At 48.4% G+C, this 24777-nt stretch overlaps 3 protein-coding genes across 6 annotated transcripts in view; 1 reads left to right on the plus strand and 2 right to left on the minus strand.

The window, feature by feature from the left end:
- Positions 1 to 2341, minus strand: part of LOC135815577 (intermembrane lipid transfer protein VPS13C-like) — a 104405-nt gene extending 102064 nt beyond the window's left edge. Inside the window, exons 1-2 of one of the 2 annotated variants that reach the window (XR_010553308.1) lie at positions 1824 to 2341; positions 1010 to 1053 (exon numbers count right to left, since the gene is read on the minus strand). Coding sequence is in view for 1 of the 2 variants with exons in the window: in XM_065328890.1 (XP_065184962.1) it covers positions 1010 to 1053; positions 1824 to 2004 (225 nt within the window). In the remaining variant the exon portion in view is untranslated. The remainder of the gene's footprint in view (positions 1 to 1009; positions 1054 to 1823) is intronic. The other variant, XM_065328890.1, reaches the window with a different exon arrangement.
- Positions 2342 to 3988: 1647 nt separating this feature from the next.
- On the plus strand, positions 3989 to 9658 carry LOC135815579 (stabilizer of axonemal microtubules 3-like). Of its 3 annotated transcripts, none has more exons than XR_010553310.1 (9): positions 3989 to 4499; positions 5786 to 5974; positions 6577 to 6741; positions 7067 to 7194; positions 7549 to 7641; positions 7837 to 7956; positions 8590 to 8687; positions 8996 to 9296; positions 9372 to 9658. XR_010553310.1 is itself a non-coding variant. In XM_065328893.1 (8 exons), the coding sequence occupies exons 1-8, from the start codon at positions 4356 to 4358 to the stop codon at positions 9131 to 9133; spliced, it is 1017 nt and encodes a 338-aa protein (XP_065184965.1). In that variant the 5' UTR covers positions 3994 to 4355; the 3' UTR covers positions 9134 to 9658. The 3 variants fall into 3 exon arrangements, 1 of the variants encoding a protein (XP_065184965.1); XR_010553309.1 differs by having other exon boundaries at positions 3994 to 4499; positions 9054 to 9296; XM_065328893.1 differs by having other exon boundaries at positions 3994 to 4499; positions 9054 to 9658.
- Positions 9659 to 10340: 682 nt separating this feature from the next.
- The window catches only part of LOC135815578 (uncharacterized), a 20977-nt gene continuing 6540 nt past the window's right edge, over positions 10341 to 24777 (minus strand). Inside the window, exons 8-12 of the mRNA XM_065328891.1 lie at positions 24733 to 24777; positions 24057 to 24297; positions 23108 to 23181; positions 11658 to 11784; positions 10341 to 10958 (exon numbers count right to left, since the gene is read on the minus strand). The exon at positions 24733 to 24777 is cut by the window's right edge and continues 132 nt beyond it. Of these exons, the coding sequence (XP_065184963.1) occupies positions 10939 to 10958; positions 11658 to 11784; positions 23108 to 23181; positions 24057 to 24297; positions 24733 to 24777 (507 nt within the window). The 3' untranslated portion in view covers positions 10341 to 10938. The remainder of the gene's footprint in view (positions 10959 to 11657; positions 11785 to 23107; positions 23182 to 24056; positions 24298 to 24732) is intronic.

Genomic DNA, 24777 nt, shown 5'->3' on the forward strand with positions numbered 1-24777 from the left:
ACATGGTGTGCTTGAACCACTGGTCGGCCCTGAATAAGTGGCATACCCAGATCACCAGTTCTGTTTCTTTTTTTAGCCGCATGATTATGCCCATGATTATAATATAACAATTGGCCATGAATATCATTGAATGGCACATGCACACCACACACACACACACACACACACACACACACACACACACACACACACACACCTCAGACCTGCCCATCGCGGAAGTGATGACAGCGAACAGCTATGTTAGACATAGCAACTTGTGCTGGGATTACACCATTCAACAGCGTGCAAGGCTGATGAATTGACCGCCACTAATTTTAGCCTGGTATCCACCACACAGCTGATTGAAGTGGCTTTTTCTGGCCAGTGAATCTCTAGTTTTCATTTTTCATTTTTTCATTTTTTCTTTTTCTCTTTTTCGACACACACACACACCACACCACATACTCCGCATACACTGGCTGTTGGTAACCACCCAGGAGAATGAAAGAAGAGCTAGGCGAATGAGAAAGAGAAGAAAGATGTGTGGGACCATAAATACACACACACACCATTGGACCATTGGACGCCCATCGCCGAAGGCGATGATAGCAATACTACAGCAGAAGCCATAGCAGCTTGTGCTGGGATTGCACCATTCAACAACTTGCAAGGCTGAAGAATTGACCGCCACTATTCAGCCTGTCTACACCACACAGCTATGAAGTGGCTTTTTCTGGCCAGTGAATCCCTACTTTTTGGTCTTTTTCATTTTTTTTCGGCGCACACATCACACCACATACTCCGGCATGCACTGGCTGTTGGTAACCACCCAGGAGAATGAAAGAAAAGTCAGGAGAAGTCTGAGAAACAGAAGAAAGACGTGTTTGACCATAATCATCGGGAATCGAACCCGTAACCTCTCGATTAGAAATCGCTGCACATACCACTGCCGCATATGGGACACACACACACACACACACACACACACACACACACACACAAAGGCATCATGTTAAAGTCTGGCACTGACCAGTTTCTCAGGCCGCAGTTTCAGATCAGTCATGTGCAGAGACCCTGCAAGCAAAACAGAACAGTCGCATGTATGCTACACCATGTAACGGCCTCCAACGCTTACCCCTGAGTTGCCAAGGGCACAGAGTTTTCAACTTTGCTCGGTAGGATCATCGAGAAAGTATCCAAGCTGCTAGGCAGCTGGACCCTAGTCATTAGCAAATGATTAGGAGAACATCAAGCGATCACATACTCGTATGCCAAGCCAGTGACTGATTTTTTTTTTAAGAGAACACAAACCTTCAAATCATGTTGAAAGACAAAAATTCGCATCAAAATGGATTAGTTCTAGCAAAGGCTTGGCCGTTTCATTGCCCAACTGACTATAGTGATGACCAGCGCCCGTGGTACTGGAAAATATTCAAACAATGCTTCAATAATGGTCAATGATGTATGCGCTCATCCGCTGGTATAGCCACTGTTTCCCGTGCAGCTATGGCGGCGCATGAGGCTGGCTGCAGTACGCGGCCAGGCCCAAGCATGGTGCAGCTGTTTGTATTTGAGTCCCTGGCCACACCAGAACCAGGTATCAGGCATCATAGACTGTATACAGTGCACCAGCTGGTCCAATTCATCTCGACTCAAGAAGAGTAAAACTGGTTGAAACTAATAGAATGTTCTCAGTCCGGAAAAACGTACTTGACTCGACCTGTGGACAAACGATATTGGCAAAGGGCAATAACGCCTCACGCGTGCACGGGGTCAACAGGCCCCAGTTCTACTCTTCATAATTAAAAATGCACGGTGGAATGAATCGCACCACTCATTCATACCGGCTTGGATTGCAGCTGTGATTTCCAATGAGTCTGGATCGAGTCCATCGATGTAGGACCCCAGGCTCCGGCGAACGGCTAGTACGACAATCTGCTTTAGCGTCGATGCCACCAGATAGTGGGTCCCGGACGACAAGCCCTTCCACAACCAGCCGCCTGCCCAAGCGGCCCACGACGCCATGCTGGCCTAACCTCACTTGCTGGAGGTTCTGCACATGAAACGGCGCAACACACAGCTCGTAAAGAGCTGCCTGATCATTACATGTTTGAAACGAATCTTGACTAGCGAATGCCACTGGCAGCTCGTGCACTGATACCGAGACAGCAGCAACCACTTCTTTCTTCGCTTCAGACCAAGCAGATAAATTGTCCAAAACGTTTCCTCTGCATTCTTATAAGATACTACAAGGATATGCCAATATTGGCAATAGGAGATTGGGAGGCCTTCCAATGCAATCAAAGCAGATGGATCATTGGTAGCAGCGGCGTTTAGTAACAGGTTCCAAGCATGAAAACACGATCAACACTTGCCTAGAGCTCACGTGAGCAAGGCCAAGGGCCGGATGCAATGCAACACTGTCCAACACTAGCAACAGTCCCAGCTGAAGCCACGACTGGGGCCTGTGCACCAGGTGCATGTGCTGCACGTCGTTATGATTGAGTGACTGACTGTGTGTGTCTTGCATTGTGTTGATCGTGTGACGGAGCACAAGGTTGCAAACTTTACTTAGTTTAGGTTCAGGCAGTGTACCGTTTTTGTTTTGTGCAAAAGGCTGGGCTAAGTCACTGCTCCACTCCAGTGCCAGCTCGACATGTACATGTGAAGAGGACCGTTATCATGGTTATGATTGAGTAGGCATAATATTATTTTATGTACATTGACTGAGCTGATAAGCGGACGCAACGGATGTAAGCTTGGATGGGAAATGAGCAATCTATCCCCACAAATAATTAGACTTGTTTTTGTGCATTTCTATTATTAGTTGCGGTCATTCAAATTTCAATCATTTGGCTGATCTCTTCGCATGCTATATCGGTAGCACTAGCAGCTAGCAGACGGTTGCAAGGTCATCACTCTCCTCTACCAACGGAAGAAATCGGCTGTTGATCACAAAACAGGCACTTTGTCCTTTGTCGTTGTAAATCTTGTTTTCGGCCAGAAGCAAGGTGTGCGAGGCGCTAGTGGTAGCATGAACAGCTAGCTAGTAGATCTACCTGTTGACATGTTGCGAGCGTTGTTACTGACTGACACTGGTGTTCGTGGTGTAACTGTTGAACACCTGCGGCTGGCAAGTGGCAGTCTGGTGGTACCCATAAATAACCATGATAATTCACAGAATTCTAGAACAGAACTAATTACTTTGTTCCTTGGCTCACCATCTGAGTTCTTAAAGCTATTAATTTTCTGCTGCCCCCGGTTATTTCTTTTATTAGTAATATTAGTATTAACTGGTTTGAGGGAAAGAGACAAACGGGAAAAGTCTGAAGAAAAAATTGACTGTCACCACCAGGACTCGAACCAGGGACCTTCGCTTGAAGCCAGCGATGCTCTAACCACTGAGCTATGGTGTAGTCGTCATCCCAGCAGAGGCCGTTCAACATTTTCCTCAGACTTCGTAACTCACACTTCCTGTGAATCCACACAGGCGGGTGGGACGCAGCCCTCACTGTAACCCACACACTTCACGTACAAAGTAATATTAGTATTATTACTTTCTTTGCCTTCGCTTTCTTGTTATTGGGCAACTAGTTACTTGCCCGTTAGAATCTGCTAAGTAAAATACACAACAACTTACTTAGTCTTACTTCAGAAGGCTACTACCATTCATATCCGGGCATGATACCCGTACCCGCATTGTAGCCTAGCTAACACCATAATAACTATTAATATTTTACCGGTAGTAACAGTTTGTTATAATAATTAAAATTATTATAACAAACTGTTACTACCGGTAGTAGTAACAGCCATACCACTTACCAGCACAAAATCAAAAATCAAGTCGAGTCTCCGCCGTCACGTGCAGCTATCGGCTCGTCGACATGTCGACAGGGGAATCACGTTGCCAAAGCTACATGTGCTGCCGCAACGCCATCACCAAGCACAACAAGTAACTGCAGTCAGTCAGTGAGCATGGTGAGGCTCGTGTGCAGTGACTTGTGCAGCAAACCAAGCGTTCTTCCCCTGTTCATACATCCTTCACTTTTCTGAGAGAAAATAGATGCATGGTTGGTAGCTAGCTCTACATTTGGATTTTGCGCTCCCTCTCGATCGCTACTTATTCAGGGTCGTTTGCGCCAGCACACACTTTCCTCGCAGACGACAGAGCACAGGTGACGTGGTGACTCGTGTACTATGTATGTCCCCAGCGAATAAGACGAATAAACAGGAGGACCCACCCATTCCTTGTCTCAAACTAAAACTTGTCTCCCTCGAGAAAGGAGTAGTGTTCCGTAGACCGATCAGTAAAAAGTAAACACAGGCGCTGAACCAGGTATTGGTTAGCGGTAGCAAGAGTGCACCGTGCGGTGGTCATGGCCGAGGAGAGCATAGAGCGTGTGATTTGGCAGACGAAAACCTTGCAGCCAGCGCAGTGGAGAGATGACTGGGCGTTGACTAGCACGGGTGTTGGGCACGCTTACACCGCGGCACAGGATCGCGATGTCACAGCAATCAAAGTAAGGAAAGAAATGTCCACAGAATACAGAGTAGACCTACGCTGTGATATCGTAGACTAACCGGTATTTCTTCACACAATGATATTCATAATCATTAGGAAAGGGTTTGTTCCCCACACTGACTATTAAAATAATTATCATTACGAAATCGTAATGATAATCGTTGTGAATGATTCGTAGTGTACTATACATGTACACTGTAGCTGTATCGGTGTCACTATCAGTATCTGATTATTGTCTAGGAGTTCTGTGACCGTCCCACTGCAACACGCCCTGTCCCACACTCGGGGGGGGGGGGCATAACATTACATAATACATGCAATTGCGCATCCTAGCAGCAGCAGATAAGGCCTAGGTAGCTGTGGACAGCCGGGAGACCTCCCCTAGGTGCATGGTCTTACACACACTCTGGGGAGTGCTATATTGACTGTCATCAGCAGCGCTGTCACTAGCCACAATAACAACGCATGGGATATTGAACGAGACCCAGCAGGGTGGTACCAGCAGGTATCAGCATAAACATTACAGCTATAGCCCGTTAATCGCACACCAGCCATTCACTTCCGTGATGGCTATGCCAATATTCAACACTGACATGCTCTCGAAGGTCGGTGATTGGCGGTCAACATGGTAACAGTCACGTGACGTAGCAATGTACATGTATCGAGTGAAGCGAATATTGTACCCCATTTGCTATATGGGCAGTAGCCAAGGACGACACCCACCAGAAACTGATGATATACCAATGAAGGGAAAACGAGACCGGAAGTTTTTAATGCTGTACTTGCATGCTGGGATGGCCTGATTACCACAGACTAACCAACTGTTCAGGATCAAGTCCTGTGCAGCAAAACCAGTCTTACTCAAGACCATACATGTAGGTACAGTCAAACCTCTTTAGGACGAACACCAAGGGACCGATGATATTTGTTCGCAATAACGGGAGTTCTTCTTATCCGTATGGTATACCCAGTGAATACACAGTGATTTATCCAATGGAGTTTCGAATACTAGGTCTTCTTAAGCAAACATTTGTCTTATCAGTGTATCAGTGTATCAGTGTTCTTCCTAACGACGTTTCACTGTAGTTGGTTTGCTGTGCTTTCTAAGCTTAATAGCAACTTTAAGCACCGGTGTATCAGTTCACAGAATCCATGTCTTTGTTCTGCTCATACTGGTGACTGTAGACCATAGGTAGTTGGTTTGCTGTGCATGATTTTAATGTCAGCACCAGTGTATAAGTTCACGGAATGCTTTGTTCGGACGGTTCATGCTGGTTACTGTAGCGAACTACCCAGTTCCCACTGCCACCCGTGCTGCGTGATCAGGAGAGTCGCTCGACAGGCCAGGAGTACTTGACGACGACTGGCACGTATCACTCGTACCAGCCGCTGGACACGGTGGTGGCTCACCCGGAGAACAGCCGCGCAGCGCCGTGCTACAAGACACATCACAACGAAGGCTTTACCTACAGAGTGAGTGTGACAGCAGTAGTATTCACCAAACTGTACAGGATCCAGGCCACTACACCCTCAAAGTAAAGATGCATAATTGCGGTGTAGACTGCAAGGGGTTTTTAGTTGCCCGCGCTAGTAGAAGAGATCGTCGCTGGAAATGTGGCCTTTGATTGTTACAGTACTTGGGAAGCATAGCAGGTAGCCGTACACTGCGCTTTCCTCTAGCGCCTGCATGGATACGTGCTTCTAATGTTATATGGACTACTTGTAGGAGGTCCTGCAGGGTCATCTTCCTTACCAGCTACCCACACCCGACATCACAGTCATGCCAGTACTCACTCAGCAATGGCAGGGGGGAGGGGGGGGGGTAAAGAATCTAAGTGGCCAGGGCAACATGGATACATTTTGATTCTGTTCCTTTATTTTTATTGCTATCAGGTTCGGCCTCATTTTCTCTGTGCTGTGCTGAGTCCACAAAGGGCGAAACATTCTGTCCGCAGATTGATTCTGCTCCTCCCACATCTTTGCAGGTGTATTCATCTCAGAATTTAATTCTTGGAAGTTTCTTCAAAAGTGGTGGCTGAGTGCCATATAATCTCTGTGCTCTACTTTACTCTTAGCTGAAAGGCCGGCCATGGCGCGAACCCTTGTCTATTGAGCACCAGCGAACTGAGAAACAGGACAAGTACCGGGGTGAGCGAGCAAAACCGCTCGTCAACAGCGAATTCGGCACAGACCTCCGGCCCCTGAATCTAGCACATCATCATGGGAATCTCCCACTGAAGGTACATGGAATGTGGAGATGGTGCTGTTATGGTCACATGTTTGCCTCGACGTTATGCATGCATGGGTATATCTAAATGTACATGTAGTTCAATGAATAAAACTGTATGAGCACTCGTATTACAATCATAGCAATGAATAAAGTGTTCCAGAACGTTTTATTCATTGCATTATTTTAAAAGATTGCCTCTACGTCGCCTTTTTAAGTACGTGTAGTTGAATGTCATTTGGTACTAGGTTCAAAGACACAATGTAGAGGAGACTGCTGATACCTAGACCAATGAGAGCGGTTATTTTTCCTTTGTTCCTTTCCTTTGTTACTCACAGCTCATGAATCCGACGGAGCCCAAGGACGAATTAATAACATCGGGGACCAAGCCACATGAAGGTGGCGTAATGAATGCTGGTGAAGAGTTTATGACGACGTCCAGACAGGTGCATCACAAGTTCACAAGGTACAGTGCATGTTGACTCTGACGAGCACATCGTAGGGGCAATGTCGGCGGCAAGTTGCACAGACCAATGTCCGTGTGGAGCGGCATGTTCTGATGATAACCCAATGCATTGTTGTTGTTGTTGTTGTTGTTGTTGTTGGCAGCCTCCACAACATAGGGTCCGTGTAAGTCACAGCTTAGATGTAGATTAGCCATACCCCTGCCCCTGCAGGGTGTTTTAGCCAATGCTTGGAGATGCGTTTACTGACCTTCACTCTGTCAACTTTTCAATGCATTACAACTTGCATGCAAGTCCTGTAACTACCCTGATGACATGTATGTTTCTTCTTGCTCTTATTGTATTCTCTGTAACAGGAAGCAGCAACTTGAGCTGCCTTGTCCCGACCAGGCAACGGTGTACCATTGTCAACAGTATCCTAAGGCATGGGGGCACAGCTCGCAAAAGCCGTAAGTCTTCCTGCACTGATCAGACGTAAAACACGTTATTTGCCATACCTGAATACTTCGCTCGATCTCATGCATGAACATGTTTTCTTGACATCACCTTCATCGCTTCCATGAGCGTGCCACCACACCACAATGTCATCTCAATTGAGTCGATTTGCCAATCTTGCTTCTCTGTCGTAACTTTCTTGTGCGCAGCGCGATGAGCCTACATCAAGTCCCAGAAGCTCGGGGCTTAGAGATGATGGACTCCATGACTTTCAAGCATCGCTGCCATAACATCATGCCAAGTTACATGCTGCCACCTGTACCGAACAGGTAGTCTAACCCGGCATGCATCCACATCATGCACTCACTGTGACACTATGCACTATGTAGTACTAACCCAGGCTCTAGCGATGCTGCATACTGTGGCTCAATGCACCTTAGGCAATTCACATATACATGACTGTACAACGGTACTTGTATTCTCAGGTGTCATACTGGCTCAGTATGCAAGGTGACCTGGGAACTCCCCAACTGCAATGCAAGTAGCTTGTATTGCAGAGGGGAAATACCCGGTTCTCGAAAGCTACCTGAACGGTGTACATGGTGTATGCTGACATTGAAGTACTTTTCTGGACAGACCCTAGGCCCTGTGAGTAGCAGTTCTTCAGTGTTCGAGGCAAGATATAAATGCACTAGTTCTATATGTTGTAAGTTATGGCTTTGATAGAGTAGGTACATTGCTGGTTAGCTGGATGGTCCGGAGTCCATTGCTACAAGCTAGTGTATTGTGCTAAGCAGGTTGTGTGGCAAGTTGGAGGATACGTACAGTGGAGGATAGTGTTGCTCACTACACTGGTGACATGCTGTTCAGTCCGGTAATTCTAGCTACCACCTGCATTGCATCTCTTACTTACTTTTATTCCGATCGCTTCTGTTCGTATTTGTTCGCATTGTCATGCACAGTGGGGTTACCACTATGAAAAGTAGCTACCGTCGGCCCAGTGAAGAAACGATCAGATCTACGCACCAGAGGCCATTCAACAGGTTGCACCACCTTACTGGTAAGTCAGCTGACCTCGCAATAACTTACTTGTTATGGTGATGCATTCAGTCACGGTCATTGATCCGCCTGGGCAAAGCTGCTTATGTAGATGCAGCAGGCATTGTCAACGCTTTCTATTCTATTCAAGTTTTCTATATCAATAGATCTGTGTCTGATGTGGCTCTCTGCAATGTTACAATGACTATATTGTACTTGAACGCCGAGCCAATGATAATTATAGAACCAAGAGAAAGAGCAATGGAACTGTCTGTATTGTACGTACCAGTCAAGTTTTAATCTGTGAAGCTTTTGCCATGTGATTCCGAGGTTGCGCTGTGAATGCCGGTGTGACTATATTATGCTCACTTCTTGTCCATGCATGCAGCCCCAGTGGAGTTTGAAATACCTATGGCGCCACAGATGTACAAGTCTGGAAATACCATGTATGGCACTGCACCGTTTTAGAAACTGTCACCTACTCAGTGGTGCCAGTGTCGACTGGCCCCAGATTGGACTGCTTCAGTATGGCCATCATTCTATGTCGCTGATGAAGAATCAAGACCTTTCTGTAAAGTTGTCATCATCGATCTTTCTTGTTACGAATGTCGGTTAGCCCGACCAAGACAAGGTGTTGTACATGTGGCTGCGCTTGTGTCTCTTTGTTGGTACATGCGGTTGCACGTGTAGACCCGTGACGACAAAGGTGTTGACCATATTTGAAGCCTCGGTTCTTGTCTTGATCTCAAGTTTTTCTGGATGATGGTTGTTTGGTCAATGAGCTTTGTTCTATTTGACTTCATACTTCCTGCACATGTCTCATGTCGCCCTTTTTTCATATTGCCGTCCGACTAGTTATCCCAGATGATGTCACTGCCATTGAGTCTTAAATTTTTTTAGAGACCTTGTACATCCCTTATGTGAATTTGCAATCACAGTGTTAACCCTACGTGCCACCACGTTTTGAATCATTCAATGATTACACGGAAACCAGTCCAGAGTTGTAAGTGAGGGGTGAATTGTGATCCCAGTGGGTCTGTGTGCTACAGTCAGACCTCCGACTTATCCGGTCCTCTTTTATCTGGATCCCTCGCCATCCGGAAGAAAATCGTTGGTTACTGATTTACAGCATATGCCATGCATACATACAGTACGTGTGTTTGATTATCCGGTTCCCTCGCCTATCCGGATATTTTTTGTTGAAAACGGATGTGTGCGGTTTAAGCGCGGTCTGACTGTACTACCGTAAAAGTCCATAAATAAGTACCGGTATTTACTTTCGAATTTAGTGACCACACCCGTACTAACTTTCGGGCGGGTCCTGACTTTCGGGCACGAACTAACTTTCGGACCTGACTTGTGTGTATAGTGATATTCAAACGGGATGTGACTGGCTGAATGCTTTGCTGGGTATGTAAAAATTCAAACACGGTCGCTATCCGATCCGTAAAGACAAGCCGCGTGACTGGCGAGGTCTGTGCATACAGTCTTCTAAGCCTGTAGAAACTGGGGATGGTCTGTCCTTGAACTACTTGGAAGAGCTCCGGGTACCTGTACAATCCTGGCACTTGTTCAAGCCGCATGACCCCATTTCCCGGGCCGCCCCCGATCACCGTACCCGGCTGTGCAAATCATACTGTGGCATCCTTCACTGAGGGGAGATTGGGTCATAGGCTTATAGCGAGGTGCACGTCGCGTGACATCCTCGGGACTGAAGGTTAGCATTGTCTTGCATTGACAAAAAGGAAAGTAAACATCCTGAAAGAAATAACTAAGCAAGCTGGCAGTATCTGCTAGCATTCAAGTGAAAATAACAATCTGTAAAATACGCTGCCATCTGTGTGGAGAATGCTAAGAAAGAAACTGCAGCAAATTCAAATTTGTGTAGCAATTGATATATTAAAATTAGAAGTCAAGTTGCTATAGATATGTGTCTATTTATACTTGAGGCTCAGTGGAGGCAGGTGATGGAAGGCATGCAATGTGCACTGCACTGCAAGCAGCACGAATGCAGCTCTGAACGCATTGGCATCTCAGAAACGGTAGTCCTTCCTAGTGACCCTCCTCTGCAACTCAGAGACGGTTAGCGAATCAAGATCAGCACCAGCTGAAGTGTCTTACACAGCTATCACTCACGACTGGAATGTCTCTGAGCTCGGAATGAGCAAGGCGTTCATCTCTTCTTGCATGTACCTAGCCAGCACCAGGGCAAAGTGAAGACCATTCACTACCCATGAGTGAGCAAAGTAGTAGCATTCAGCAAGCCGTCGCCGTTACCTCAAGCGCGATGGCACTGTATTTAGGAAAAGAAAGCATGTACACACACACACACGCACACTGCTTGAAAAGACGGAAAAGGCCAACAAGGCAGCGCTGTAGAATATACTGCACAGGCTGAATCATCTAAGACCAAGTATGGACCTTCCTGCAAGAACTACTATGATGCCAGTATTCCCTGGGGTCAGGGCTGCACTATTTTCAAGAAAAATTGGGTGGCTTGGAGGTTGACCAATTACCATCAGGAGAGAAGAGAGTATCAACGATGGCCTCATTGGCCTTGTTGAAACCAAGGAGTCAAAATGGTGGAAGGCTACTCAATTGAGCGACCATTCGATCAGCAAAGAGATGGTAGGGACTCGGGGACTCGGCGTAGAATAAAGGAGACGGTGATGAGAAGAGAGCTGGCCTGCATGGAAAATGGAGGCAGCACCTGTGTCCGCCAGAACACGGAGTGGCAGTCGTGCAGTGAAGGAAGCTCGATTGTGAGCAGGTTGGTCGCGGGGTCTGCAAAAGCTCCATGAAGTCCAGTTCTTAATAGCATCAGCTGTCATTTTCTCACTGAAAACTAGATCTTTTAAAAATCTAATTGAAATCATACTCTCTGCAGGAGATTCCTTCGGTCATGGCATTTCCAGGGATGGAATTTTGCTGCTGCTATCCATAAAATGCACCCGGCTTGAGCTACAAATACATGTGTACATACTGAACTCACAATTCGTGTTTTCGTAGCTCTGCCGGGGAAAGAGAGGCGAACTCCCGCCATGTATGGAGGAGTGGTTCACGGGAAGTGATGCTGCACTCCGCGGTGATACCGGTGGTGGCATGTGTGATGGCAGAGACTGCAACAGAACACCAAATCCAACACCAGCTGCTATGGTCATACAGAGGGAACAGGCAGCAACATACTGTACTTTCACAAAATTTCGGGGTGCTTTTATTTGTGTTGAAGCTAGGTGTCAGGATGTCGAATATCTCAGTACTCTGTCAGTTTTGTGCCTAGTTATTGCACTTTCTGACTGTATAAAGCATCATGTTACAGTGATGGAGAGTTGCTCTTAACTCGTATCCATAATGTCTTTTTCCTTTCTACATTATTATTATTATTATTCTTATTAACTGGTTCGAGGGAAAGAGACAAACGGGAAAAGTCTGAAGAAAAAATTGACTGTCACCACCAGGACTCGAACCAGGGACCCTCGCTTGTAGCCAGCGATGCTCTAACCACTGAGCTATGGTGTAGTCGTCATCCCAGCAGAGGCCGTTCAACATTTTCTTCAGACTTCGTAACTCACACTTCCTGTGAATCCACACAGGCGGGTGGGACGCAGCCCTCACTGTAACCCAAACACTTCACGCACAAACTAGCACGCGGGGAGCCCCAAGTCATAAAATATTAACTGGTTCGAGGGAAAGAGACAAACGGGAAAAGTCTGAAGAAAAAATTGACTGTCACTACCAGGACTCGAACCAGGGACCCTCGCTTGTAGCCAGCGATGCTCTAACCACTGAGCTATGGTGTAGTCGTCATCCCAGCAGAGGCCGTTCAACATTTTCTTCAGACTTCGTAACTCACACTTCCTGTGAATCCACACAGGCGGGTGGGACGCAGCCCTCACTGTAACCCACACACTTCACGTACAAACTAGCACGCGGGGAGCCCCAAGTCATAAAATATTAACTGGTTCGAGGGAAAGAGACAAACGGGAAAAGTCTGAAGAAAAAATTGACTGTCACCACCAGGACATTATTATTATTATTAAAAAGCTTACTCTAAAGCTTGCTCTATTTATTGCGTTAATTATTATTATTATTATTATTATTGCAATGAATATAACTAAATGCGCACTCATATCACAACCATGGGGACGAATCATGTATTCCAGAACGTTTTCTTGTCACAATTATCAATGGAATTCGTGACTAAAGAGAATGATGAAACTACAATAGGATTTATACACTTGGAGTGGAACAGCGAGGATACAAGCATAGTAAGAAAAATAGCACAAACCTAGGAACAATTTGCACAGGTAATAAACTATAGGTGAGGTGAGAAATGATAGGAAATTCAGCAAGTGCAGTGTGACAATGGACATGCATGTGCAAGTGTGTGTGAGTGCGAATTTACTGGAATAGCGTAAGTGCGGTGACATTATCTTTTTGTTTACAAAGATTTGGATCACGAATGCGAACGTAGACTGCTTCTAGAACTTTCAACTGCTTGAAACTACTTGCAGAACGAACAACACTGAACCAAGAATCATCATAACTTTCACGACACACGGGGTTAGACAACAAATGCAATTTAATTGCCGATGTATTCTTCTTCTTCTCACCGCCTCTGCCTTCACTTGGTTTCTGACCGCCACCGTCCTTCACACCATCTGCACCATCATCGTCATCGTCCTCTTCATCATCGCTGCCACCTTCACCTGTCGTCGGCTCTCCCAGCAACTGACCACCGGGTTCATCATCGTCACATTGTCACACTGCACTTGCTGAATTTCCTATCATTTCTCACCTCACCTATAGTTTATTACCTGTGCAAATTGTTCCTAGGTTTGTGCTATTTTTCTTACTATGCTTGTATCCTCGCTGTTCCACTCCAAGTGTATAAATCCTATCGTAGTTTCATCATTCTCTTTAGTCACGAATTCCATTGATAATTGTGACAAGAAAACGTTCTGGAATACATGATTCGTCCCCATGGTTGTGATATGAGTGCGCATTTAGTTATATTCATTGCATTATTAAGATTATTGTCTCCACGTCGCCTTTTTACATATTATTATTATTATTATTATTATTACGAACTTAGAAGTTGCGACTTCGGCGGTAATGTCATGAAGTTGGTTGCTCCAACGAGGAGCACACGCTTCTTGCCGAACTTGACACTTGACTGACTCACGACTGCCATCCGGAGCACACCAGGAGCACGTCGCACCTTCCGCTCGGCAAACCTGAAAGAAAGCACCACTCCCTGCTCAATACACAGTGTTTCGGGGAATTCACCCCTCATCAGTTGAGCTTGAGTAGGCTGAGGAAGATTGTGCCTGAAAAGCACCACTTATATACTGCTCTCCAGGCCAAACCATCACCAGGGATACAAACTTACAGAGACGCTTTGTTTCCAGCGCGACAAACACCTCGTGAAGCCCCAGGTAGCAGCGTGAGTCAGAGTCGCTCATGGAGTTGTGCTAAACAGACGTTGAGAGCCAGTATAGCTATTCACAACGCTGTCACCTCCAACAACTAGTCGCACGTCCGCGTGAGGGACAACAATACGAACTTAGAAGTTGCGACTTCGGCGGTAATGTCATGAAGTTGGTTGCTCCAACGAGGAGCACACGCTTCTTGCCGAACTTGACACTTGACTGACTCACAAAGCGTCTCTGTAAGTTTGTATCCCTGGTGATGGTTTGGCCTGGAGAGCAGTATATAAGTGGTGCTTTTCAGGCACAATCTTCCTCAGCCTACTCAAGCTCAACTGATGAGGGGTGAATTCCCCGAAACACTGTGTATTGAGCAGGGAGTGGTGCTTTCTTTCAGGTTTGCCGAGCGGAAGGTGCGACGTGCTCCTGGTGTGCTCCGGATGGCAGTCGTGAGTCAGTCAAGTGTCAAGTTCGGCAAGAAGCGTGTGCTCCTCGTTGGAGCAACCAACTTCATGACATTACCGCCGAAGTCGCAACTTCTAAGTTCGTATTGTTGTCCCTCACGCGGACGTGCGACTAGTTGTTGGAGGTGACAGCGTTGTGAATAGCTATACTGGCTCTCAACGTCTGTTTAGCACAACTCCATGAGCGACTCTGACTCACGCTGCTACCTGGGGCTTCACGAGGTGTTTGTCGCGCTGGAAACAAAGCGTCTCTGTAAGTTTGTATCCCTGGTGATGGTTTGGCCTGGAGAGCAGTATATAAGTGGTGCTTTTCAGGCACAATCTTCCTCAGCCTACTCAAGCTCAACTGATGAGGGGTGAATTCCCCGAAACACTGTGTATTGAGCAGGGAGTGGTGCTTTCTTTCAGGTTTGCCGAGCGGAAGGTGCGACGTGCTCCTGGTGTGCTCCGGATGGCAGTCGTGAGTCAGTCAAGTGTCAAGTTCGGCAAGAAGCGTGTGCTCCTCGTTGGAGCAACCAACTTCATTATTATGGAGTTGGCTTTATTTCACTCACGTTGTCATGACATGAGGTAAGAACCCCATCACCGGGCCAAAAGAGACCAAGGGTAATGAGAGAAAAAAATAGATAAATGGCCAACGCAATGAAGACCGAAGCAAAAAGGATTGTAAAAACCAAAGCAAAAATATTGAAAGCCGACGCAGAAACTGAGAGACGGACAGAAATAAGCAGAACGATGGAGGAGGCCAGGACATATTCGAATACAAAAAGATGGAGGAGGACAGGACATATTCGAATACAAAAAGAGTAATCACAAAAATGGACTACCAGTACAGGAATAGAAATAAAGGAAGAGATGAATGCCGGACATACTCAAATGGCAAGAGAAAAATCAGGTTGTGAGGACCGTCATACTGCACATTCATGGATGTCAAAGCAAATGCGGTATATATAAGTTTCCGTGCATGGCACGGTAAGTGGAGTTAGCAACACACCAACATCCTTGCCATAAGCAACACTTGTAATGCATAACATGCACGCACTCCGAATTCCCGCGTTTCCGCACGGGACTGTGCGGAGCATGCGCATTACTCCAATTCGCCATGCTGTTGTTTCTTGCTCTTCGCTTTGCTGTGCTGACGGTCAAATTGTTTGACTACCGCGGCCAGTTTCTGATCAATATCCGATCAACCATGTCTCTGTCAGTGAGCGATGTCCAGCCAAAACGCTCTTTGCTTTGCTGCGCTGACGGTCAAATTGTTTGACTATCGCGGCCGGTTTCTGATCAATATCCGATCAACCATGTCTCTGTCAGTGAGCGATGTCCAGCCAAAACGCTCCGTTTGCTTTGCTGCGCTGACGCAGTGACGGTCAAATTGTTTGACAATCGCGGCCAGTTTCTGATCAATATCCGATCAACCATGTCTCTGTCAGTGAGCGATGTCCAGCCAAAACGCTCCGTTTGCTTTGCTGCGCTGACGCAGTGACGGTCAAATTGTTTGACAATCGCGGCCAGTTTCTGATCAATATCCGATCAACCATGTCTCTGTCAGTGAGCGATGTCCAGCCATAACGCTCTTTGCTTTGCTGCCTTGACGGTCAAATTGTTTGACAATCGCGGCCAGTTTCTGATCAATATCCGATCAACCATGTCTCTGTCAGTGAGCGATGTCCAGCCAAAATGCGCTCTGCTGAGCTGCGAAACGCACTGGCATCCCGCAATTATTTAGACCCGACAGGAACAAAACCTACTCCGCGGACTCACCTGCTCGAGTTGAAGTTGGCTCCAGACTACCGTACGCGAGGACTTGGCCGCTCCGGCAGCGGAGCAGAACCTAGCCGAGGCAACTGCAGCCCCATCCCTGGCCTGGGAGACTTTAGTCGGGAGGAGGTTCGCGACGCATGGAGCACGTATTGTGCGACTTACGCAGCAGCACACCCCTCCAGGCCCCCCCCCCCCCCCCCCGGAGCTGTTTTCGCACCAGCCCATAATCTTGAAGATGGCTCGGAAATTTAGGTCCCTGATGCTGAGCTCTCCTCTCTAAAGCTGACACGAAGTATGCCTGGCGGCTTTGGCCTGTTTCCCCTCATGTCTGGCCCCGGCTTGGCATTTTTGGGAAGGTTCGTACCATGTAGATAAGGCACCACCATTTGGCCTTAGATCCTCCCCCTTCCGTTCAACAGACCGGCTGATGTGGACTCTCAGCCCAACGGCGACTCTGCAATGATCCTGCTAAGTCTCTTACTCGTCTTCGAGTACAGCGCTTCCGGACTCTCAGCCCATCTACCGACGCAGTGCTGACACACCCTGCACAGTCCACCCTCCAGCAGTTGACGACGCAACCATGGACCTCATCCGCCAGAGCCTGGCGGCCAGTTCCAGCATAACTTGCGCTTCGCTGCCGCGCTCCGAACACTTGTCGCCCTGCGCCAGGGCAAGCCACACTCAGGGACTGATCAGTGCCGGCAGCATTGTTCCAGATCCTGTACTTTGAGTGCATTGCCCACTGTGCTAATGGCTAGCCGCATTGGACGGCACTCACATCAATTGCAGTGTAATAGTAATGCAGATAAATCCTGTTTGGGTCAGGTTGTCAGCGCTGCCGGACTCGCATCCCAACTGCCGAAGTGGTGCCGACACAACCAGCGCAGTCCACCCTCCAGCAGTTGACGACGCAACCATGGACCTCATCCGCCAGGGCCTGGCGGACAGCTCCAGCATGGCATGCGCTTCGCCGCAGCACTCCGAACGCTTGTCGCCCTGCGCCAGGGCAAGCCAACCTCAGGGACTGATCAGTGCCGGCAGCATTGTTCCAGATCCTGTACTTCGAGCACATCGCCCACTATGCTAATGGGCAGCCGCATTGGACGGCACTCACATAAATTGCAGTGTAATAGTAATGCAGATAAATCCTGTCTGGGTCCGGTTGTCAGCGCGTCTGGACTTGCAGCCCAACTGCCAAAGCGGTGCCGGCACAACCAGCGCAGTCCACCCTTCAGCAGTTGATGACGCAACCATGGACCTCATCCGCCAGGGCCTGGCGGGCAGCTCCAGCACAACATACGCTTCGCTGCAGCGCTCCGAACGCTTGTCACCCCGCACTAGGGCAAGCCATACCCAGTGACTGATCAGTGCCAGCAGCATTGTTCCATATCCGGTACGTTGAGCGCATTGCCCACTATGCTAATGGGCAGCCGCATTGGACGGCACTCACATCAATTGTAGTGTAATAGTAATGTAGATAAATCCTGTTTGGGTCAGGTTGTCGACGCTTCTGGACTCGCAGCCCAACTGCCGACGCAGTGCCGACACAACCAGCGCAGTTCACCCTTCAGCAGTTGACGACGCAACCATGTACTTCATCCGCCAGGGCCTGGCGGACAGCTCCAGCACGACATACACTTCGCTGCAGCGCTCCGGACGCTTGTCGCCCCCGCGCCAGGGCAAGCTACAACCAGGGACTGATCAGTGCCAGCAGCGTTGTTCCAGATCTGGTACGTAGAGCGCATTGCCCACTATGCTAATGGGCAGCCGCATTGGACGGCGCTCGCATCTATTGCTGTAAATAGTAATGCCGATAAATCCTGTTTGGGTCATGTTGTATTTTTGGGAGAACAGTAAGGATCGCGAGTCAGGCCGGCATTGAGCCAAGTGCGCCTATATTCGCTCACAAGTGCATCCTTTAAGCCATCCCGTAAGGGAGAACAGTAGGGATCGTGGGTCAGGCCGGCATTGAGCCAAGTGCGCCTACATTCGCCCACAAGTGCATCCCTACTGCATGCTCGTGTATTGACACATCTGAATTCAACAGTAGGGATCGTGGGTCAGGCCGGCATTGAGCCAAGTGCGCCTACATTCGCCCACAAGTGCATCCCTACTGCATGCTCGTGTATTGACACATCTGAATTCAACAGTAGGGATCGTGGGTCAGGCCGGCATTGAGCCAAGTGCGCCTACATTCGCCCACAAGTGCATCCCTACTGCATGCTCGTGTATTGACACATCTGAATTCAACAGTAGGGATCGTGGGCAGGCCGGCATTGAGCCAAGTGCGCCTACATTCGCCCACAAGTGTATCCCTACTGCATGCTCGTGTATTGACACGTCTGAATTCTCGCCGGGCAATTGTTGCCCCAGTTAGTGTCGGCATTGGCCATACTAACGCACAGCGGTGCTTGCAATACTAGCTCTGGCATTGGACCAGAATATTGCATATTGCATACGGCAATTGTTGCCTATCTCCTGGAAATACAACGCGTAATAGCTCCCAAACAGGTCGGCTTGTTGTGTGGTTGGTAAATATAAGTTTCCGTGCATGGCACGGTAAGTGGAGTTAGCAACACACCAACATCCTTGCCATAAGCAACACTTGTACATGCATAACATGCACGCACTCCGAATTCCCGCGTTTCCGCACGGGACTGTGCGGAGCATGCGCATTACTCCAATTCGCCATGCTGTTGTTTCTTGCTCTTCGCTTTGCTGTGCTGACGGTCAAATTGTTTGACTACCGCGGCCAGTTTCTGATCACCACCACCCACCCCATCATCTCTCACTAGCACTCCATTCGAAACCATCCCGAAAGGGAGAACAGTAAGGATCGTGAGTCAGGCCGGCATTGAGCCAAGTGCGCCTATATTCGCTCACAAGTGCATCCTTTAAGCCATCCCGTAAGGGAGAACAGTAGGGATCGTGGGTCAGGCCGGCATTGAGCCAAGCGCCTACATTCGCCCACAAGTGCATCCCTACTGCATGCTCGTGTATTGACACATCTGAATTCAACAGTAGGGATCGTGGGTCAGGCCGGCATTGAGCCAAGTGCGCCTACATTCGCCCACAAGTGCATCCCTACTGCATGCTCGTGTATTGACACATCTGAATTCAACAGTAGGGATCGTGGGCAGGCCGGCATTGAGCCAAGTGCGCCTACATTCGCCCACAAGTGTATCCCTACTGCATGCTCGTGTATTGACACGTCTGAATTCTCGCCGGGCAATTGTTGCCCCAGTTAGTGTCGGCATTGGCCATACTAACGCACAGCGGTGCTTGCAATACTAGCTCTGGCATTGGACCAGAATATTGCATATTGCATACGGCAATTGTTGCCTATCTCCTGGAAATACAACGCGTAATAGCTCCCAAACAGGTCGGCTTGTTGTGTGGTTGGTAATGGAGGTTTATACGGACTAGCTCTACCCGTAACATGAGGAGCCGAATGCCAAGAACGGACTTGACAATGTTCAGCGTGCCCAGGATAGCACATTGCTGAGCCCTTTCAATGCGCAGAGTGCCTGCCAATGCCAACACAAAGTGTGACAGGGACACACCAGTCAGTCCACCAAGCGCCCCAACAACCAGGGGCACAACGCGGACATCATCCACATGCCAGATGCGCCGCAGCTCTTGGCAGAGGGGAGCGTACTTTGTTATTTTTTCGGCGATTTTTGTGGGAACATTCTGGTCCAATGGAACACTGACATCCATCAGCAGCACCTGTGTGCTGGACCGCAACACCAGGTCTGGACGGTTGTGGCGCACTTGCGTATCCGTTGGGATATTGAACTCCCACAGGAGCTTCATGTCAAGATTCTCGGTGACAGGCACAAGATGATGCTTCAGCGGGTTGCTTCCCGGCCGACCCAGACCATGCCGCTTGCATAGTGCCCAATGCACCAACTTGACGAGCGTGTCATGCCGTTCGATATACAGTGTTTTGGCTAGGGCTGGGCAACAGGCCACAATGTGATAACTGTTTCTCCGCGAGTGCCGCAAACTCGACAAATGTCCACAACGTCTCCCCGTCCAATGACCGTGACCTGATAGTGCCTGGTCGCAATGGCCTGATCCTGTACAGCCAGCAAGAGTCCCTCTGTCGCAGGCCTGATCGTTGGCGATTTCAGCCAGCGAAAACTCAAGCCCAGGTCCAAGCCAGCATCAGAAGCTCGTCTCCAGAACTGGCCATGGAGAGGCTTACCTTGGATAACGGCCAGGCACCGGAGAGCAACGGCCTTCTTGACAATGACTTTTGTGGCAGTCTCCAAGTCGGGTAGGTCAAGTTCACCCAGAAGTCTGGAGGCTTGACGTGTAACTGATTTTGACGGTGCCACATCATTGTCGTGATGGCGCTTAACAGCAGCCAACAGTGGCACGTTTAGGTGGGCTTGTAGGTACCGCGCCACCCGGACACGGGTTCTATCCAGGAGGTCCCGGAATGATAGAATTCCTCGACCACCCATGTCACGAGGCAGGTGGACCCTGGCGGCAGAGTCCTTGGGGTGGCGGGCGTGTTCTTTAAACAGTGCTTGGCGGGTCTGTCGGTCGAGTTCCTCTATCTCTGCCTTTGTCCACTCAACGATGCACAGGGAGTAGAGGATGACTGGAATGGCAAAGGTGTTGATGGCTTTGACCAAGTTCCTGGCGTTCAATTGAGACGAGCATATCAATTGAAGGCGGCGGCCGAACTCAGACTTTGCCGTGGTCTTCAATTTGGTGGCGTGAAAATGTGCTGATTCCGGGACACCAAGGTACCTGTAGGACTCCTCCGCCTGCAGCTTAGCAATAGCGTGACCCTGGAGTGTCTGGAGAGCAGACTGCTGATCGCTCTGGGCTCTCCCCCGTTTCAAAGTGAGCCAGCTAGACTTTGAAGGGTTGAAATGCATACCAATGCAGTCGCCCATTGACTCCACAACATTGGTCATGGAGAGCAGATTATTGTCGTTTCGGGCGAAGAGCTTCATGTCGTCCATGTACCACAGGTGCGATACAGGGCACACCTGGGTCTTTCTCCCTCCCCCAGGGGACCAACCACGGTCCCCTGGGGGAGGGAGAATTATTATTATTATTATTATTATTTGGAAAGGATTGGGAGAACTTCAAATTCAAAGTATCAGTCGGGGAAGTGAACTGCCTGAAAAGAGAAAAAAAACGCCAGACCCACCAGGACTCGAACCTGGGACCCTGCTTGTCATGAGCAATGCTCTAACCACTGAGCTATGGGACCAGGCTGAACCTAGAAGGCGCCGACAAGTTTTACACTCCAAAGGCAGCTCACAACACGTGCCACACATACTGATGGCACTTGGGTCTTTTTCCCTCCCCCAGGGGACCAACCACGGTCAGTTTCTGGAAACTACCAGAGGTGAAAGAAAGTGATTTAATTTGGAAAGGATTGGGAGAACTTCAAATTCAAAGTATCAGTCGGGGAAGTGAACTGCCTGAAAAGAGAAAAAAGTTGTGAGCTGCCTTTGGAGTGGAAAACTTGTCGGCGCCTTCTAGGTTCAGCCTGGTCCCATAGCTCAGTGGTTAGAGCATTGCTCATGACAAGCAGGGTCCCAGGTTCGAGTCCTGGTGGGTCTGGCGTTTTTTTTCTCTTTTCAGGCAGTTCACTTCCCCGACTGATACTTTGAATTATTATTATTATTATTATTATTATTATTATTACTCATTTTCTCGCGCTAGTTAGGGTCTAAATTATTACTTGCATTGTGCGTATAGTTTAGAGCTAGTTTTGATTTGCCAGTAATCCTCTGATGAGATGGCGACGAAAACGTTTAGGAACAAGCTTAGTTATTTACATGAAGACAAGTTTTGCTAATGGTGTTTGTACTGAGTGCGCAGCTTACTCTATTTATTGCGTTGATTATTATTATTGTTTGAGGGAAAGAGACAAACGGGAAAAGTTTGAAGAAAAAAATTATTCAAAGGATCAATTGGGGAAGTGAACTGCCTGAAAAGAGAAAAAGCGCCAGACCCACCAGGACTTGAACCCGGGACCTTGCTTGTCATGAGCAATGCTCTAAGCACTGAGCTATGGGACCGGGCTGAACTACCAGAAGGCACTGACAAGATTTTCACTTCAAAGGCAGCTCGCAACACGTGCCACACATACTGATGGCACTTGGGTCTTTCTCCCTCCCCCAGGGGACCAACCACGGTCCCCTGGGGGAGGGAGAAAGACCCAAGTGCCATCAGTATGTGTGGCACGTGTTGTGAGCTGCCTTTGAAGTGAAAATCTTGTCAGCGCCTTCTGGGTTCAGCCCGGTCCCATAGCTCAGTGCATTGCTCATGACAAGCAAGGTCCCGGGTTCGAGTCCTGGTGGGTCTGGCGCTTTTTTCTCTTTTCAGGCAGTTCACTCCCCCAATTGATCCATTGAATTTGAAGTTCTCCCAATCCTTTCAAAAAAATTATTATTATTATTATTATTAACCTGGCCTCAGTTTGCCCTCAGGCATACCAAAAGTATTGAGCACCTAAAATTTCTGAAATTAGAGTAATCTGGACAGGTAAGTAGAGCCCCAGGGTCCCTCAACTCAAACACTCAACACAGCCCCAGGGTCCCTCAACTCAAACACTCAACACGGTCTCTTTGCTGCATACGTCACTAAATGTGTTCACCAGATTTTCGGCCATGGCCCACCATCAGAGTGAAAACAGTAAACACACTTAGAAATGTTGTAGCCTATTGAAAAAAGTGTGATTTCTGCACATACCAGACCCCAGCAAATCTGATGCCCCACCCGTGACTTAAATGGCAGCATTCCAAACTTACACGAAGAGGAGACGTTGCCAGTGTGGCAATGCCTTGCGGCCCTCTGCCATTTACCGAGTCGGTTGCACACAGGTCTAAAGCCATAAACAAACGCATCGCAATACAGAATGCAGTGAGGCAACATTCTCGCACATGCATGTACCAGCCTTGTATGAGAAGAACGTCTATGTAGATTACTGAAGGAGCAGGTGCTATGCAGGCAGGCATTGCCCGCATCACTGTGTCCGCGCACGTTCATTCAAACGTGTTGCCTTAAACGTGAAATCAGTTGGTCAAGACCCGACCAACTGTATGGCCACCAACGCATGCTTACCGTAGTTCCGCGCATATAAGCCCATGGGCCTATATCCGGATATAAGCCCACCTCCGTTTATAGGCCCATGGGCTAATAAACAGACCCACGGTGTTTGGGTAAACACCGTTACGGAACCGATAGTACAGCATGTCAGTGCAGACTACATTACCAGTACCGGTACCTACGGTAGGCGGACAACCGCGCACGGACTTGTACTTTTTCGCGTGCCAGCTGCCTTCAAAATTCGAATATAGGCCCAGGGCTAAAAAACGAACCATTATTACTAATTTTTTCCCCGGAAAATGCATTATTTCGTATATTAGCCCATAGGCGTATATGCGCGGAACTACGGTACATGTATTGCTGAGGTCATGTGTCGCCACCATGAAAGACTGTGATGGTACGGCCGGACGAATCAAAAACTGCTTCCAACGGCCTTGGAAATGCGTGCACTGCTCTGTTCTATCCATTCCGGCATCATGCTTAGCTTAGCACAAGGTTGCACGATGAGTGCATAGTGGCTGCAGGGGCTGCATGAGATATGTTGGCGTGCTGCTCAGAGGCCACTCACGGTAAGGGCTTATTAACAGTTTAAAAAGTTGTGCCAGAAGCCTAGCCCAAGCATTGACAAGCAGCTAACACAACACAGCTTACCCGGTCTTGGAGGAATAGCCGGCGGAAGATTAGTATTAGCTCGCTGTGGACTAGGGGACGCCGGGCGAGGTGGCAACGATGGCGGGTTTTGAAGAGGCGGAAAGATAGGCGAGGCGCAGCGGTTGATCGGCGGCGTGCCACTCGATAGACCCATAGGACTCAGACCAGATGATTCGGAACCACCATCCCAAGATCCATACCTGCCCATTCTTGCTGATGGTGGCGTGGGGCACTCATCCGGCTTTCCAACATCAACACAACAGTGACAGGGACGACAGACAAGAACGCCAGCGTAATTATCACAATTACTAACATTTAGTGGCCGAGTAATAGCAAGACAGGGAGCATAATTCCAGCATCTTCTCAAAAAGACAGGCGGATGTGTATCACAACAGATACATAAAAGGCACATAATGAAACCTTGGCAAATTCCGTTGTGACTCAGAGTTGCATGGCTGAACCAATCATCAGAAAACGATAATGTACGCTGCTCTGCCTGAATCAGGTGTTGAGCACTTTCGCAGAACCTAAGCATACTGCCTCCGTACATACACAACAGATAGGTACACGTGTATATGAAAAGCAAAAGAGAAGTGCGTAAATCTGTAGCAACATTTAATCGCATTCCGTGTCTCAGTAGCAAGACTCAATTGCATGGCATCATCGCGGTGCTTACCTCAATCATGCCAAACGCAGACCCCGAGCCAGCAGATGCAGTAGA

The sequence above is a fragment of the Sycon ciliatum genome, chromosome 4 (genome assembly GCF_964019385.1).
Source record: "Sycon ciliatum chromosome 4, ocSycCili1.1, whole genome shotgun sequence".
Lineage (NCBI taxonomy): Eukaryota > Metazoa > Porifera > Calcarea > Leucosolenida > Sycettidae > Sycon > Sycon ciliatum.